Source organism: Phytophthora ramorum (assembly GCF_020800215.1).
Source record: "Phytophthora ramorum isolate Pr-102 chromosome Unknown Phyram_PR-102_s0025, whole genome shotgun sequence".
Taxonomy (NCBI): Eukaryota; Oomycota; class Peronosporomycetes; order Peronosporales; family Peronosporaceae; genus Phytophthora; species Phytophthora ramorum.
The window spans coordinates 30,192-45,713 of record NW_027150671.1 but is presented as its reverse complement, the minus strand read 5'-3'; the positions used below and the strand labels follow the sequence as shown (position 1 = coordinate 45,713).

The 15,522-nt window shown below is 51.5% G+C and overlaps 3 protein-coding genes across 3 annotated transcripts; 2 read left to right on the top strand and 1 right to left on the bottom strand.

Moving 5' to 3' along the window:
• Positions 1-6,444: 6,444 nt before the first annotated feature.
• KRP23_15094 (uncharacterized protein) lies at positions 6,445-7,518 on the top strand (the record flags this gene model as incomplete). Its single annotated transcript, XM_067885994.1, has 1 exon — positions 6,445-7,518. The coding sequence occupies one exon, from the start codon at positions 6,445-6,447 to the stop codon at positions 7,516-7,518; it is 1,074 nt and encodes a 357-aa protein (XP_067736757.1).
• Positions 7,519-8,273: 755 nt separating this feature from the next.
• Positions 8,274-9,281, bottom strand: KRP23_15093 (uncharacterized protein; the record flags this gene model as incomplete). Its single annotated transcript, XM_067885993.1, has 1 exon — positions 8,274-9,281. One exon carries the CDS (start codon positions 9,279-9,281, stop codon positions 8,274-8,276), a length of 1,008 nt encoding a protein of 335 aa, XP_067736756.1.
• A 4,826-nt stretch (positions 9,282-14,107) lies between these two features.
• KRP23_15092 (uncharacterized protein) lies at positions 14,108-15,184 on the top strand (the record flags this gene model as incomplete). The annotated part of the gene is made up of 1 exon (XM_067885991.1): positions 14,108-15,184. The coding sequence occupies one exon, from the start codon at positions 14,108-14,110 to the stop codon at positions 15,182-15,184; it is 1,077 nt and encodes a 358-aa protein (XP_067736755.1).
• Between the last annotated feature and the right edge of the window lie 338 nt (positions 15,185-15,522).

Genomic DNA, 15,522 nt, shown 5'->3' with positions numbered 1-15,522 from the left:
GAGATTCTGGAGCTGTTTGGAGCTTAGCACTCTGCGAGAGAGGAGGATCAACTGAACCTGGCTGGGTCGAACCGCAAAGGGGACGCCGGAACCTTGTGCAAGATCAACAACGCCGACCTGACTAGGCGAATTGTTATGTTGTTGCGTGGAGGCCGCACTAACGACGTTTTCTGTGAATTACAACACCACACAGCTGTCGATTCTCTTCTGTTGTCTGCACGTAGATTGAACGTGAAGTGCACTCAATTCTTCAACTGGGGCATACCATTCTGACTTGCCAGTCCCATGAATCACCAAACGAAGCTATCGGTCTGGTGTCTCAAACTCGAATTATAAGCGATAATCGTGGTAAGGGAAATGGTCAGTTTAGTATCCTCGGTCGTCTTCTGCACAAATTTGTCGATATCTTGACGAGCAATAATCGGCTTGAGGAACTGCATGCGCCACCGGAAAGAGGAGGCACAGGATGAATATATGAGTTTTGAACTATAGATTGATGGAATTTTGAGACGTCAAAACGATCCGCAGTGCTGGGCACCAAAATATTACTGCTGCCAGTTTAGTAGCCTACTTTGACCTGGGGCCCGCAAATCAATTTGGAAACCAATAAAAATATGCTATTTTGAAATACTGGCTTTTCGTTTGCCAAATATCGAGGCTACTAAACTGGCAGCCTGACCATTTCCCGTAAAGGGTGGTTTTCGGTTTGGTTTGGTGTTCTACACTGCCCAGACAGTTCAGTGGGTTCGTATACAGCTAGCAGCAAACGTTTTCACGGAATATGATTCTATGTCTGTACTAGCCTGCGTTAAAAGACTTTCGGAACATATTTTACAGCAGGGATAAACTCAAGAAAACAGGACAGTATATATGGTCGGGTGTGTGCCATTGTATACAGAGAGTCTAAGCTTTTCTTCTAACTAAGATGCAACATTGCACGAACCACGCCCTCTCTCGGGACGGTAACCCGGTAAGCAGTCTACTAAAATGTACGCCAGAAGTCGGCAAGAGAGCTCTGTTTGTCAACTTCGGCGGTCGGAAGATGGAAGGACCAGGCAAGACACGTTCTCGCCCCCCGGCAACGACAGAATTGGTAATTCGGTTCTGGACGCCGTGTCTTCTGCCCCCTGTCCCCGCGCGGCGTGTGTTTAGCTGCACAGCCAGCAACCGCCCTAGACGCTTTTCAAGGTACGCGTACTAACCCACGGAAGCTGTGCCAGCAGATCTGCGATCCTCCCACGTGCGCCAGCCAGTTCAACCTGCTTCGATCAAGTGTATTGACTTCGAAGGACAGTTGGAAGAGGAGAGCAAGGACTACTACCAAGCTGCTTACGTACCAAGGCACGGAGAGCATGGTGACCCTCCTGTGATCAAGATTTCCCACCACATCGCGACGGACCTGGTGCCCCGGCGCGATTCTGATCCAGCACCAAACCACTGAGGACGTGGTGACCCTCAAGTGTTCAAGTCTGCCCACCAAAACGCGGAGGCCTTGGTGGAGCCTTCGTGTTGCACGATTATCGCGATCCACCGTGGCGGGAGATCTCGGTGACCCTCCTGCTTCCGTAAAGTGCATCTGCCGTTCACCACGACCTCGATACATCAACATTGGGTTAAAGTCTCACAGAGATATTGGGCTTCGACGCCCCCAGCGACTTTCAGGGCTCTATCGTTTCTAGTTGAACACAAATAGAGGACCTCATTAAAACCAAACCTAAAAGGCAATTGTCTGCTAAAACACGAACATCGGAGATGTCGAGAGGAAATCTACAACCCACCGCCTGAAAATCCTAAACCAAGCGAGATGTGACCCTAGGTTTAAGCCCGCGGTTTGCGCGCACAGATCTTAAACCACAAGGGTTGTTTAGACTTGCCATCAAGCTTGCTTTCAGTGAAAGCCTTTCACCACCTCCTAATCCCAGGGATATACCAATAGTTTAAAATGCGAAGGTACTTGATTTGCCGCATGCTGGTGCACGTTTCACGCCATCAGTGATTACAATGATGACGCTGCGAATTGGTCGGTTTGATTCGAATTCTAATAAATGTCTAAGCACTTCTGACCATGTTTAAATGTCCAAAAAGGTTTTAACAAACAGAAATGTATCATATAACGCATCGAATGCTACACAACGAATGAACGCCGTGTACTGGACGAGGTGTATTTCATGTTCTCAAAATGTCCTGCTACCAACAACCAAAATGATCGTATGAATCGTTTATGGTATTATGATATTTGCTTCAGTTTGAAACGCGAAAAACTGAAAAGGACAATTCCACGCAGCATTACGTTTTCGGCACCGCTATAGGCTTATACCTATAGACCAAACAGATCTTGAGAGTTGTTTTCTCGATTCGGATATGGCCCACCCTACCGGAAACGAGTTGCTCATTCCATTCCGACAATTGCCTGCTGAACAACACACGACCCTCGACTAAAGCATCAAACATGCCCGCGTCCAGTACCCGTCGAAAACAACCCCGTTGCAGTGTACCAGAGTGCGAGAAGAAGGCGCAGAGTCGTCGCCTTTGCACGGCCCATGGAGGAGGCATACGCTGTCATTCGTCAAGCTGTCAAAAGCTCGCGCAGAGTCGAGGTCTGTGTGTGAAGCATGGAGGTGGTCGTCGGTGCTCCGTGGGAGGCTGCGAGAAGTTTTCGCAGTATCGAAGGTTATGTCTCGCTCACGGGGGTGGTCGCCGTTGTAGCGTGCCGAACTGCCAGAAGTTCAGGCAGGTTAAAGATCTTTGCAAGGCGCACGTCAAGTTGAGAATGACAGCGAAGTCGCAAGACCAAGAATGCAGCGTGTCAAAGTTCTCCAGCAACGCGGCGAGCTTAGTTGAACCGACACGTGAACCGCCAACCAATGAGCCATCAACGGTATCACCAAACGGTACCACAGACTCACCTACGTCAACGACCGCAATCAGCTTTGCTCCGCTCGATTTCGACCTCATCGCGAAGCCGCCCGTTCATCGCGCACTGGAATCGCACGCAAATCCCTTGCGTTTTGCGGTGACGCACCAGTGGGAGATTTACACACGACAGCGAAAGCCGCTGTCCCCGTTATTCTCTCGAACGAGTGAATGCTCAGCGAGTCCATGGGCGAGTGCCGGTGAAGTCTTGAGCTCCGAGAGACTACCACTGCGTTAGCAAATTCACGAATGCACTTGGTTTTGCCATTAGCAAATTGCAACATGTATTATCGAATCGTCATCAAAGGAATGTCATCAGTGATTGCAATTATGATGTTGTTTGCCTTCAGAGATGGCATTATCTCTTTGCTCATTCCATCGACTTCCACTCCGACAGTTGCCTGCTGAACAACACACGACCCTCGACTAAAGCATCAAACATGCCCGCGTCCAGTACCCGTCGAAAACAACCCCGTTGCAGTGTACCAGAGTGCGAGAAGAAGGCGCAGAGTCGTCGCCTTTGCACGGCCCATGGAGGAGGCATACGCTGTCGTTCGTCAAGCTGTCAAAAGCTCGCGCAGAGTCGAGGTCTGTGTGTGAAGCATGGGGGTGGTCGTCGCTGTACCACCGACGGTTGCGGAAAGCTATCGCAGTATCGAGGGTTATGCCTCGCTCATGGAGGTGGTCGACGCTGCAGCGCTTTCGACTGCCGGAAGTTCCGACAGATCCGCGATCTTTGCAAGTCCCACGCAAAATCCCAGTCAGCGTCTGTAGCTGCAAGGACACCAGCGACGATGGATAAGACTTGCATCTCTGAGCCCACCATGTCCAAGTTCTCTATTAGGTTTCTGATGAATCCACTCGATCCAGCAAGCATCTAGCTACCGACACTTCCGTCAAGATGTGGCTCCATGCGACTGATGTCTGGTCCAAAGTTCGCTATCTACTGAGCCGCTATCACCGTGACGCTGATTTCCCCAGTACCTGAGTAAGTTCTTGGAAAAGTGTTGCTGAGGCTCGAAAGAAACGTTATTGGAACTACAGCGGCAGATGTAAGCGTATCCTGAACTGAATCGAATTTCTCCAACCTGGGGGTCGATTTGATGAATCGCTTTTACACTCGCTTTTCGTTGAATGTTGTTAGTTATATTATGAAATTTGCGGTTGCCCTTTACTGTCATTTGTAACCTCACGTAAAGCACGTGGCTCCAAAAGTATCTTCGCTGCAAAATATCCCGGCCCTACACTTTGCAGAAACCCGTTTAGTTAGTAATCACTTGTGTCGAGCATTCGTACGACAGTTTGACGACAGTGCTAATTAAGCGATATCATTGGTCAAAAGTGTCCGGCAAGTGCGCCAAAACTGAAACAGAGTGCTCAAGTAAGTGCATTTATGCTTGGCGTCCTCTCTTCCTCTGTCTAGATGCTACATTGTTGCTCTGTTCGTGTCCTGCCTCCATAACTAGACGAAGCATTGTGGTGATCTTGAGTTGTGTTATCCGACGAGAGCGACGAGAAGAGCTAATCGGCAGACCGTTCATCCCAGTAATACGCAGCATCGCTGCCTGCTGTTCAGTCATAGAGGCGGGTGGTTGCGCTCCAGTCTCGCGTTCAATTGCTGCAGAAATGTGCTGCATCATAATTTGCCACTCTGAATAGGTTTGCCGCTTCCTCCTCGTATATAGATCACCTGTGCCTGCTCCTCCCTAGTTGCGCTCAGCCTCGATACGCTTCAGATCGGCGAAAAATGTTTTCATGTTATCAATGTAGGCGACAGAGAGTGGCAATTTCTTCTGCCGGAAGGTGTCTTTAATAGCACTTCGATAGCCGCTGAGGGTTGTAACCTTGAGAGCTTTTTCAGTGCCGTTCATCTTAGCTAGCAAAAAGGCCCCAAAATCTTTCGGCGTAAATACATTGACGTCAATTTCACCGTTAGAGTCAAAGTACCTCGCAGAGTCCGTCTTAACCGCATGGATCCATGCAGAAATTCCGCGGTGATAGCTGCGGTAAGCCGTTTGAGTCCTGGAGGTTGTACATGCGCGGCGAACGCTCACCGCGTTGAGAGACTCGGTGGGTGGCGTTGAGGAGATCGGAGTAGCACCATTGCTTCTCGCAATAATGGTGGGGTCTTCGGGGAAGGACGATCGCGCAGAACGGGATGGGGTATGGGGAAATGCTGAGGGCGGAGGGCTGGGAACTGGAAACTATGTGAGGTGCTCTGAGCAATTCTAGCCAATGATATAGCCCAGTCTATCGTACGACGAGTTGTCGTACGAAATGCACATCAAAAAAATTGTTGACTAGAAAATAGGACACATACTAAAACCTAGTGTAAATATCGATGATAATACCCATTGATGGCAAAACGTAAGACACTCTGTCAGACGGCAGCTCTCAAAAGGCAAGATATGTCGTACGAAAGCGCATGAATCTACGGTGAAATTGCACCATAAGGTCACCTAGTCGTTATCCCTCAGGTACTGCTGCCCGTATACCGCGTGTTGGAGATGGTACGACGTCGCAATCGCTCCGATGGCTGTCCTCGCTGCATCACCAAGAAGACAGCTCGGGTGAGGTTGACTTGGTCGCCGTACACGTTCAGGAAGATGCTGGAGCAGAAGATGGCCAGGACCGGTGGCCGACTGATTGTGTGCACGGAGCCGTTCACTAGCAAGGCATGCTCGCTCTGCGGGGGGACCAATCGCAAGGGAGAAAGTCTTCTGGTCCTGTTCTGCGGCTACGTATGCGACCGAGACACCAATGCGGCTCGTATCATCTACTTACACCATGGTGTTCCTGGGGGGGGGGGTCTTTATCTCACTGATCCCAAATCAAAGAATAGGAGTCCAACGAACATTCATGTCCATTTTCCAGGAAGCGAGCCGGAATCACCGGATCAAAAGCAACCGGGAAATGCAACTTGCACCGTCAATGTGTACCGTACCCATTCGGCAATTAATCGGGATTAAAAAGTTGTCTGGCTATGTGTCATTGCTCTAGCAGCAAGTTCACACTCCTATTCGGCTTGGCCACCGCTGAAGCCACTGGCTTTCCATCCGCTCGCTCACATCGCAGCGCTGCGGGGCGCCACCAAAGAAAACCAGCTGCATTATCATGGAAACACCGCAGCGAGCAGCGAACCTATTTGCGCCGGTGGTGTCGCAGCAAAGCATGCTAGACAAGCAGAGAAGGGTCTGGCGAGGGTTCTTTTGTGCTCGGCGACGCCGCGACCCACGCCCAGACAAGCCCACCAGGCAGGCAGGAGAGCCTCAATCGTTGACTCAATTAATCCGTACAATTGCTTGTGTGTGTGGCTCCAGCTGCGCCTGCAGTAGACAGTGTCCGACGGCTGTTTACTCCTCGCGTCCGCGACGCTATCCGCGACGTTATCTGTGCGCCGTAGGGATCCTCACTCTCAAAAACGACAGCGACCCAGCAAGTCTCCAGCGACCCAGCTACATCACCACCCCACCACCAACACCTTCTTCCGTCATCATGAACCTCCATGCCCTTCTCCTCGCTGCAGCCTCCATGACCGCTAGCGCCACCGCCGAGTTCACCGTTACCTCCGGAACGGCCGAAGCCACCACCTCCACCACCGAGCACGTGAGCTTCGTCAAGCAGTGGACGCTCAATGCGGCCACCACCACCGACACTATCGACTCCATTGACCTTGACCTCGCCGGCCGCGTGTACGTGAGCTATGTGAGCGGCCTGCCGAGCGGCGTGCTCGGATACGTGAACGTGTCGGGCGACTCGCAGGCTGTTGTGAATGCCGTTGCCGTGAGCAACGATGACGCTAACGACACGGATGATAATGACGATGCCAATGACAATGATGGCGAGCTGAACGTGCGTATCGGCAACAGCACGTCCACCACACTCAGCGGATACCTGCTCACCGAGATCTTCTTGGCTTCCAGCGGCGTCGTGACGGACGTGACGAGCCAACGATCAGCCCAGGTGGTCGTCGAGGACGGAGTGTTGGTGTCGAGCAGCACCACTGCCGAACTGCAGGTCGAGGCGAGCGGATCCAGTGCCGTGTACGTGTCGGCGGCCAGTACGGCCGTGAGCGTGCGTCAGTTGCAGTTGGACGCCGAGGGCTCCGCGAGTCTCCAGTTCAGCGTCAAGAGTGTAGCGGTCACGGATGAGGCGCAGCTCGATGCGCAGGGCTCAGCGACCATCTCACTCCTGGGTTCGTCACTCGAGGCGGCTCAGCTGCAATTGGACGCGCAGAACACCGCCACTATCTGCATCAGCGCGCAGCAGGTCACGGCCACCAACTACGAAGGCCAGGACGCTAGCCGGATCTCCATGCCCAACGCGGCCAGCAAGTACGACTCCACCGGATCGTTCGCTTGCGACGAGACCAGCGCTCCTGCCCGTGAGCCATCGTGTGTGTCGACGGCTTGCGCTGCGTCGTCGAGCTCGGGCAACACGGTGGGGGTGGCCGGTAGCGGCACACAGACGACGACGACGGTGACTTCTGCGCCGGCGACAGCCAACGACGATGACACCAGTGACGATACGAATGCATCTTCGACCCCGCGTCTCGCTGCGATTGGGGTCGGTGTGATTGCTGCTGCCATTGCGGTCTTGCTTTAGGCGTCGCATGTATGGCTGTATTTCTTCTTCGGCCTTGCTGCGGAGGTGGTAAATCTCTGTATTTGGCTGAGACAGAGAGCGTAGGCTAGACTATGATAGCTTTGCTAACTCAATCAATTTCCAACCAAGCAACCTTCGGTAATGACTGAGAATGGTTCTTCTGTAAGATTCTTCAACTCAGGGCTGTCATGTAACGATCGTCAAGCGGCGAGACCGCAAACTAAATTCACTCTTGGTATGCTCAATCGTACAGACCGGAGTGATCCTCAGCGCCTGGCCCGTCATAAGCTTACGGCAAATAAACTCCTTCCCGCTTTGGCTTCGCTGTTTACATTTCGTGTATAACGCTGTACATGTACTTATTATTATGTCAACGCATTGCCGACTGAGGCGAGCACATTCAGCCACCTCACGCAAATTCGGGCCGTCAAATCCAGGCACAGAACCCATTGCCATTGGGGAGTTGATCCGATGGTAAATCGTGCATTGTACACATAATGAACTCCATGACCAAAGTTGGAGCAAAAGTAGAGTCGGGGTGAACCAAAGCGATACGTGTATTGGGCAGCCCCAATCCGTGAGGTTGTTTCCATCGGAACAGCTCGGTTGAGTTGTATCGATGCTAAGCTACAGAGTTTTCTAAAGTTTTCAGTGTTGCTCAGGGAGTAAAAGTAAGTGATGCAAGGAAAAGAACAGTCAAATCTGCCGCGTTCCAACGAACGCATCAAAAGTTGTTTGTCTCCTCGAGGGAACAATTAATTCTCAGTGAAATCGTCCAGGTCGCTGTCATTGTCGCTGTCCAGAGAATCATCGTCATCGAAGAGGGAGCTTCCCATTCCAGTGGGGGCAGCCTCGATTTGGGCTGCCTTGCGCTCGGGAAGCGTGGACTCCTCGCAGGTGAATGTGCCGGTGGTGCCGTGCTTCTTTACCGCGTTGGGCATGGAGATCTTGCTCTTGCCCTGGATATCGCGCCACCTCGCCTTCACCTGATCCGCAGCGATGCAGATTGAGCCCGAGCTGACTGCTCCCAGTTCCAGCTTAGAAGTCGAGAGTGTGGACGACAGCACTGTGACACTAGACGCGCCTTCCGCGTCGATCTGCAGGGCAGAGGTAGCAGACACGCTGTCCACGCTGTATTCAATGCTCGCCGTACCGGTCGTCTCCAGGCTAAGCTTTTGAACCTTCACAGTGGTGTCCGGGGCTGAGACGTAGACAGCGCTCGACCCAGTCGCCTCGATCTGCAACTCCACCTTCTTGTCTTCCGTCACCAACACACCGTCCTCAATGACCACCTGGGCCGAGTACTGGCTCTTCACGTCCGTCACGGCTTCAGTGTCAGCAAGGAAGATTTCAGTAAGCAGGTAACCACTAGCCGCCTTGTTGTTGACCCAGACGTTGAGTTCTCCGCCCACATTGTTGTCGTCATCAAACAGATCGAGGTCAAGGTCGCTAACAACGTCCTTGCTTACAGTGACGGCGTTGACGACCGCACGCGAATCGCCCGACACATTCACGTAACCGAGGATGTCGTTCGGCAGACCGCTGACGTAACTTACGTATGCGTTGCCAGCGAGACTCAGGTCAATAGAGTCGATCGTGTTCGTTGTCGTGCCGGCGGAAAGCGTCCACTGCTTGACAAACTTGACGTGCTTCGAGGTGGAGGCCCTGATGATTGTTTCGGGGGTAACGGTGAAGTCTGCTGAGGCATGGGCAATCAAGGAGGTAGCGGCGACGAGGAGAGCGTGGAAGCTGCTGACTTTCATGGCGGCGGAGGGGCGAGGAAGTCAGGGGGTTACCGGTAAACGACGAATTCGAGAATGAGCTCTAGTGAACAGCGTCGCGAGTGTTGGAATTCCAAGACTCTGGGTCACGCGTAAACCGTGTGTCGCTATATTATAGAGTAGCCCACTGTTGGAAGAAGCTTGCAATCTTGCGCTGTGTTGAGGAGAGGAAGCCATGCTTTGCCGTTGCCTTCCTCTGTATGAAATCGGAGCGCTGTGCCGTTTGTTGCAGCTTTCACGCGATGTGCTGTTGCACAGCCGGTCGAACCTACGAATTGCGCGCTACGTTTGATAAATCGATGGATAAGCATGACAAAGAATGGATTCCAGTTGTAGCTTTTGGGGTTGTTCGGACAGCAAAAGCTGTATGTACAGCGGGTAGAAAAAGTTTATGCCCACCCCAGTTTTCTGTACATACGACTTCAACATGCAAATGTTCACGACTTCACTTAGTCCCGCTTCGCGCGATGGTCTAGCGTCAAGTTTTCCCCTGAGGGTTCGCTTTCAAGCGATTGGTGGAATCTTGTTAGATTCCGCCAATCAAAAACAGTTTAACAATCAGCATTTCTATCAATTAACGAAGCCTCAATATTAGCCTTTCATTCTTGCTCGTTCGGCGCACACGAAGGCATCAATGCGCCAGTACATTGAGCTAACCTGACAGCTAAGTGCCTGCGCGAACTAACGCTGATCTCGTTGGGGCACCCGCCTCAGAGCCCGGACCTCAATCCGATCGAGAACTTGTGGTTCATCATGAAGGAGCTGAACCGCCGTCCAGCAACAACGATCGAGGACCTGAAAATGAAGCTGCTGCAAATCTAGACCAATATCGACGATGACGTCGTTAAAAGATGCGTACTATCAATGCCTATAAGGTTAGAGGCTGTTCGACGACGTAGCGGAGGTTACACCAAGTATTGATGAGGAAGTCCTAGTTCAAATGTTGGATTTAATAAAGGTGGGCGTAATTTTTTCTACCCACGCTACAACACCTTAACCCTTTTAAACGATTCGTCCGTCGTGCGTTTTATTATGGAACAGGATAAAGGCGGCAAACCTGCCTGCGATTTATGAGCTGTGTGCGGAGCACGCGTACGTAAACCCAGGACCAAGCATAGCCACATCCAGCCTGTCCCAATAGGGCTAAGGCTGGTATTTGGGTTTAGGCTGAGCAACAGAATCCCTGCAGGTACATGTATTTTAATAGTCATGACTTTAGAGATTGGACTCCACAAATTGCTGCACCAAAATGGAGATTGGAGGGGGAACACTGCAACAATTTTTAGTGTGTCTCACGGATTCATAAAGCGTACTTGTTTGGTGCTTTTTTAATCTCTGTTTGGTGCTTTTTTTAATCTCTGTTTGGTGCCCAGAACAATGCTAAATTATCCGGACACGTATAGATCAGTTTATAAAACGTACGGGACGGGTACATTAGGGAGGCTACTGCAACACCCAATCGGGGATAGTATCACGTGCGCCTAGTTGTGTTGTTGTAATCAAGGCGCAGAAGTGCAGAAGTTCTGCCAGAACAGAAATGATTGCGCACGTTCGTCAATGAGTTAATCTGCTTTAATCTTCACTTGCACCAGGTGGACATATATGTACTGTACGGTGAATAGTATTTGAGCAAAGAATACTTTGCGCAACCATTCGACGAAAATTATATTGCTCAATTGGCCATGGGGTACATGTATGGCCATATCCACCGAAGCTTACAGTACCACCTGCATACTCCGTGCTTGGTGTGTGATGGCAAAATTGGGCACCAATTGGAGCGAAATAGGTACACGCAAAAGGACAAAATGACAGAATCCGTGGTGATCAGATTTTTATGTGCCAACTGACGATTTTTGTGTCAGAAGGCATGGTGAACAAATCCATAATGCCAGCAGACGAACTTACCGTAATGGTGGTTGCGTGTCCAGGCGTAGCTCAAGTGCTGTATTGGCTATTGGTGTATTTATAAGCTTACCTCGGTAATAGATACATGAAGTACGACAGCTTGCTCGTTACCAGTGATCTGAAAAGGGCAAAGGCGTTCGAGACTGCGGGTATTTTCTGCTGTGGTATCCGCCTGTAAACATTGGAGCATGCTCTCTATTCGGGTGGAGGTCATGAAACTTTGTGCAGACTTCGGAACGCAAAGTTCGAGAAACTAATTAAGAAATGTGAGAACGAATGGCACATGCGCGATGAGGCGGTTAGATTAAAATCTGAAAACAAATGAAGAATGAACCAAGCTGTGGGCTACGCTTGCTGCTCTATCCATAGTGCCGCTGCCGCCCTCGCGTTCTGGCCTTAGCACAGCACATTGTTCGTTTCGAAACTCCTATCGTCCGCCAGGAAACCTGAACATCCTCCGAATGTTCTTCAATGCGTGTGATTTCTGGTGACGCTTTACTGTATTCCTGCCAAAGCTGGGAATGCACGGTTGTGATGTGTCGCTTGTAATTGTCCACACGAAACGGGAAAACGAAATAGTGGACTTTATTGGTTCTCTTTTGCTTCTCATCCGCCTTGACTTCCCAACCAAACTTGATGTAGAACCGACCAGCTTCCAAGTGACTGCAAAAGTTTCTGTATTTCGCTCGGTGACCTCTAGACGGTACAAGGTGTCGTGCCCTGGCTAAAATGGCGTCTGTAAACAAGCGGCCATCTTGGCGACGACACAAGTGCGGCTGTGTGAGTGGTTATCGACGTTTGGATAGTGTGCGGTAAGCAAAAGCGAACGGATAAGAATGCAAAGTATAGAGATTGGGGAATGCCATTTCGAGGTTTTAAAATAGGGTAAGATGCGGGAATTCGGCTCCAATTCCCTCATTTAATGAGGCCTGCAAATCAACCACGCCTATCATCATGCTTTCTGCATTTAATTTGAAATCACCACGGATTCTGTCATTTGCCGCACGCAAAGCCATGTCACCATCTGAATCGTGAATTCGAAGAAACGATATCAGGCTCTGTGGAACAGGCTGCTGCAAACAGAGGACGCGGGTTTTTGGTGCGGAACTCCGCCTCGAACGACGTTCTACGGCTGGAGAAACCCAGGTCCCAGTGTCAAATAGTTGAGCCTCTCCTTACGTGACGTGAAGCGGGGCTTAGACCTAAGAGTCGGAAGCACGTTTGAAGAGATACGTCGAGGATCACAACTAATATTGCACTGCGGTGGCCACCAGTTGGGACACCTGCGCAGTGAATATGGTAGCCAAGAAAACTCTCCCGCGCAGAGTCGCGGTGCTAACTATCGAGAATTATTTTCGTCAGGGCTCGCGGACGAGGTCTCGCCTGTTGCGAACTCGGGAACACAGTTTTTAAAAGCTGGTTGTTTGCTGTTTAGTGCAGCATATTGGAGGTGTTGCTGCTCCAAAGCTGAACTGCCTGAGTGGTATTAATATTTTATCGTAGCCAACTCGACTGAGTCTTCGCTTAACCTTTGGGACCTGCCGCTGGAGATGCTCTAAGGAGCGCAGAGCGCCATGTATACGAAGTAGAAAGGTCCCTTTGTCACTGCTAAGTTGCGTTGATCTCGACACGACTGTCTAGTGCGGTTGTTTGGGTTGAGCTATGTTTCGGTTGACGGAGGCACGCTACAAGAGTCACAGTCCACGATATCGACATATTTGCTGAGTGGACCGCTGCTATTGTGGACACGCTTTCAAGCTGGTATTTCAAGTTAAAGAATGTCTTCAGATCGACGTTCACAATTCGCGAATGTACATGCCGATGCAGTTCCTGGACACTTAGACTCTGTCCAACGGGTGCTTGATTCAATATTTCGGCGTAGTAAAAGCGGGTCTCTTCGGTGCTCACACGGGCACACCGAATGCATGTGTCCATAGCATACATGTCGCGATCGCGACCTTCAAACAGCTGGTATTATTAAAATTGGGATCACCGACTCGATGCGTGAGCTGCGGGGAACTCACACATTTGGGGTGAGTCTCGAAATACATCGAATTACAGATAATCCCTGGAATACATTATCAACAGGAATTCATAGATGCCGGTGAAAATCGTGTGTAGTGGTCCGAAGATGTCTATCAGTATTTCCGCTGCGGCGGCCTTGCTTTCTGCAGTTATCTACGGAATGTACGTTGCATCCGCTCACCGATATATCTGCCACACCTGAAGCATTCGCACGAATGAGCAGCTTACTACTGGTAGTCCATATGGTGTTCCTTGATTGCTTCAGGCTGAAGCTCTTCCTCATTATGTCCTAATGCACTTGAACCAACCTCACCACTACCTACATCCGGTTCTGGGGTTCTTCTCCTGCATAAATCCTCGTAGTTTGGCTCCCCTCCCAGCGCTATCACTACATGTGCTGAGAAGGTTGTTTGCAGTAACTTTCAAGCAGTTGGCATGTGCTGCAACGGTAAGCACTGAGAGCCATTCGAACAGCGCGGTTGCAAGATTTCCATCCTTGCTCACTACCAAAGAAAGCTTGGCTGCACCATCATGGGAATGCCACAGCGAACCTATTTGAACCGGTGACTGTCGCAACAAAGCAAATGGTTGGTAGTGCCAACTTGGCACGCACTACTGAGTAGAAAGAGTCCGACAGGGGTTTGGCGACTCAATCAATCCGTACAATTCCTCGTGTGTGTGACTCCAACTGCACCTGCAGTAGACAGCTGTTTACTCCTCGCGTCCGCGACGTTATCCGCGACGTATCTGTGCGGTAGCGATCGTCATTCTCAAAAACGACAGCGACCCAGCAAGTCTTCAGCGACCCAGCTACATCACCAACAACACCTTCTTCCGTCATCATGAACCTCCATGTCCTTCTCCTCGCTGCAGCCTCCATGACCGCTAGCGTCACCGCCGAGTTCACCGTTACCTCCGGAACGGCCGAAGCCACCACCTCCACCACCGAGCACGTGAGCTTCGTCAAGCAGTGGACGCTCAATGCGGCCACCACCACCGACACTATCGACTCCATTGACCTTGACCTCGCCGGCCGCGTGTACGTGAGCTATGTGAGCGGCCTGCCGAGCGGCGTGCTCGGATACGTGAACGTGTCGGGCGACTCGCAGGCTGTTGTGGATGCCGTTGCCGCAAGCAATCACGACGCTATCGGCACGAATGACAACTATTATGCCAACCATAATGACCGAGACTTGTACGTGCGTATCGGCAACAGCACGTCAACCGCACTCAGCGGATACCTGCTCACCGAGATCTTCTTGGCTTCAAGCGGCGTCGTGACGGACGTGACGAGCCAACGATCAGCCCAGGTGGTCGTCGAGGACGGAGTGTTGGTGTCGAGCAGCACCACTGCCGAACTGCAGGTCGAGGCGAGCGGATCCAGTGCCGTGTACGTGTCGGCGGCCAGTACGGCCGTGAGCGTGCGTCAGTTGCAGTTGGACGCCGAGGGCTCCGCGAGTCTCCAGTTCAGCGTCAAGAGTGTAGCGGTCACGGATGAGGCGCAGCTCGATGCGCAGGGCTCAGCGACCATCTCACTCCTGGGTTCGTCACTCGAGGCGGCTCAGCTGCAATTGGACGCGCAGAACACCGCCACTATCTGCATCAGCGCGCAACAGGTCACGGCCACCAACTATGATGGCGAGGACTCTACCAGCCGGATCTCCATGCCCAACGCGGCCAGCAAGTACGACTCCACCGGATCGTTCGCTTGCGACGAGACCAGCGCTCCTGCCCGTGAGCCATCGTGTGTGTCGACGGCTTGCGCTGCGTCGTCAAGCTCGGGCAACACGGTGGGGGTGGCCAGTAGCGGCACACAGACGACGACGACGGTGACTTCTGCGCCGGCGACAGCCAACGACGATGACACCAGTGACGATACGAATGCATCTTCGACCCCGCGTCTCGCTGCGCTCGCGGTCGGCATGGTTCCTACTGCAATTGCAATGTTGCTGTAGGCGTTGAACTAGACCTTCGGCTTAGCTACCGGTAGACTATGATAGCTTAACGCAGCTCTTAATGTTCACACACAAGTACATTCCAACCATTTCATGCGTGCCTCGTTCCTTTTCAGTGCGGCAGACACGAGACTGTCGCTCCGAAGAGGCGACTGACAGTCATGAAAAGATCTGCTTGAGGTGGAAGTTGCAAATCTATGGCGTGTGGTGTGTTTTTGGCTACACAGTGAGTGGTAGAGCAGCTTTACCTTTACTAAAGCTGCATCATGATGCGTGAGAACCGGCATCATTCGTCTTAGACGTAGACGATCCGTCTACAAGACCGTCGGCTCGATGAT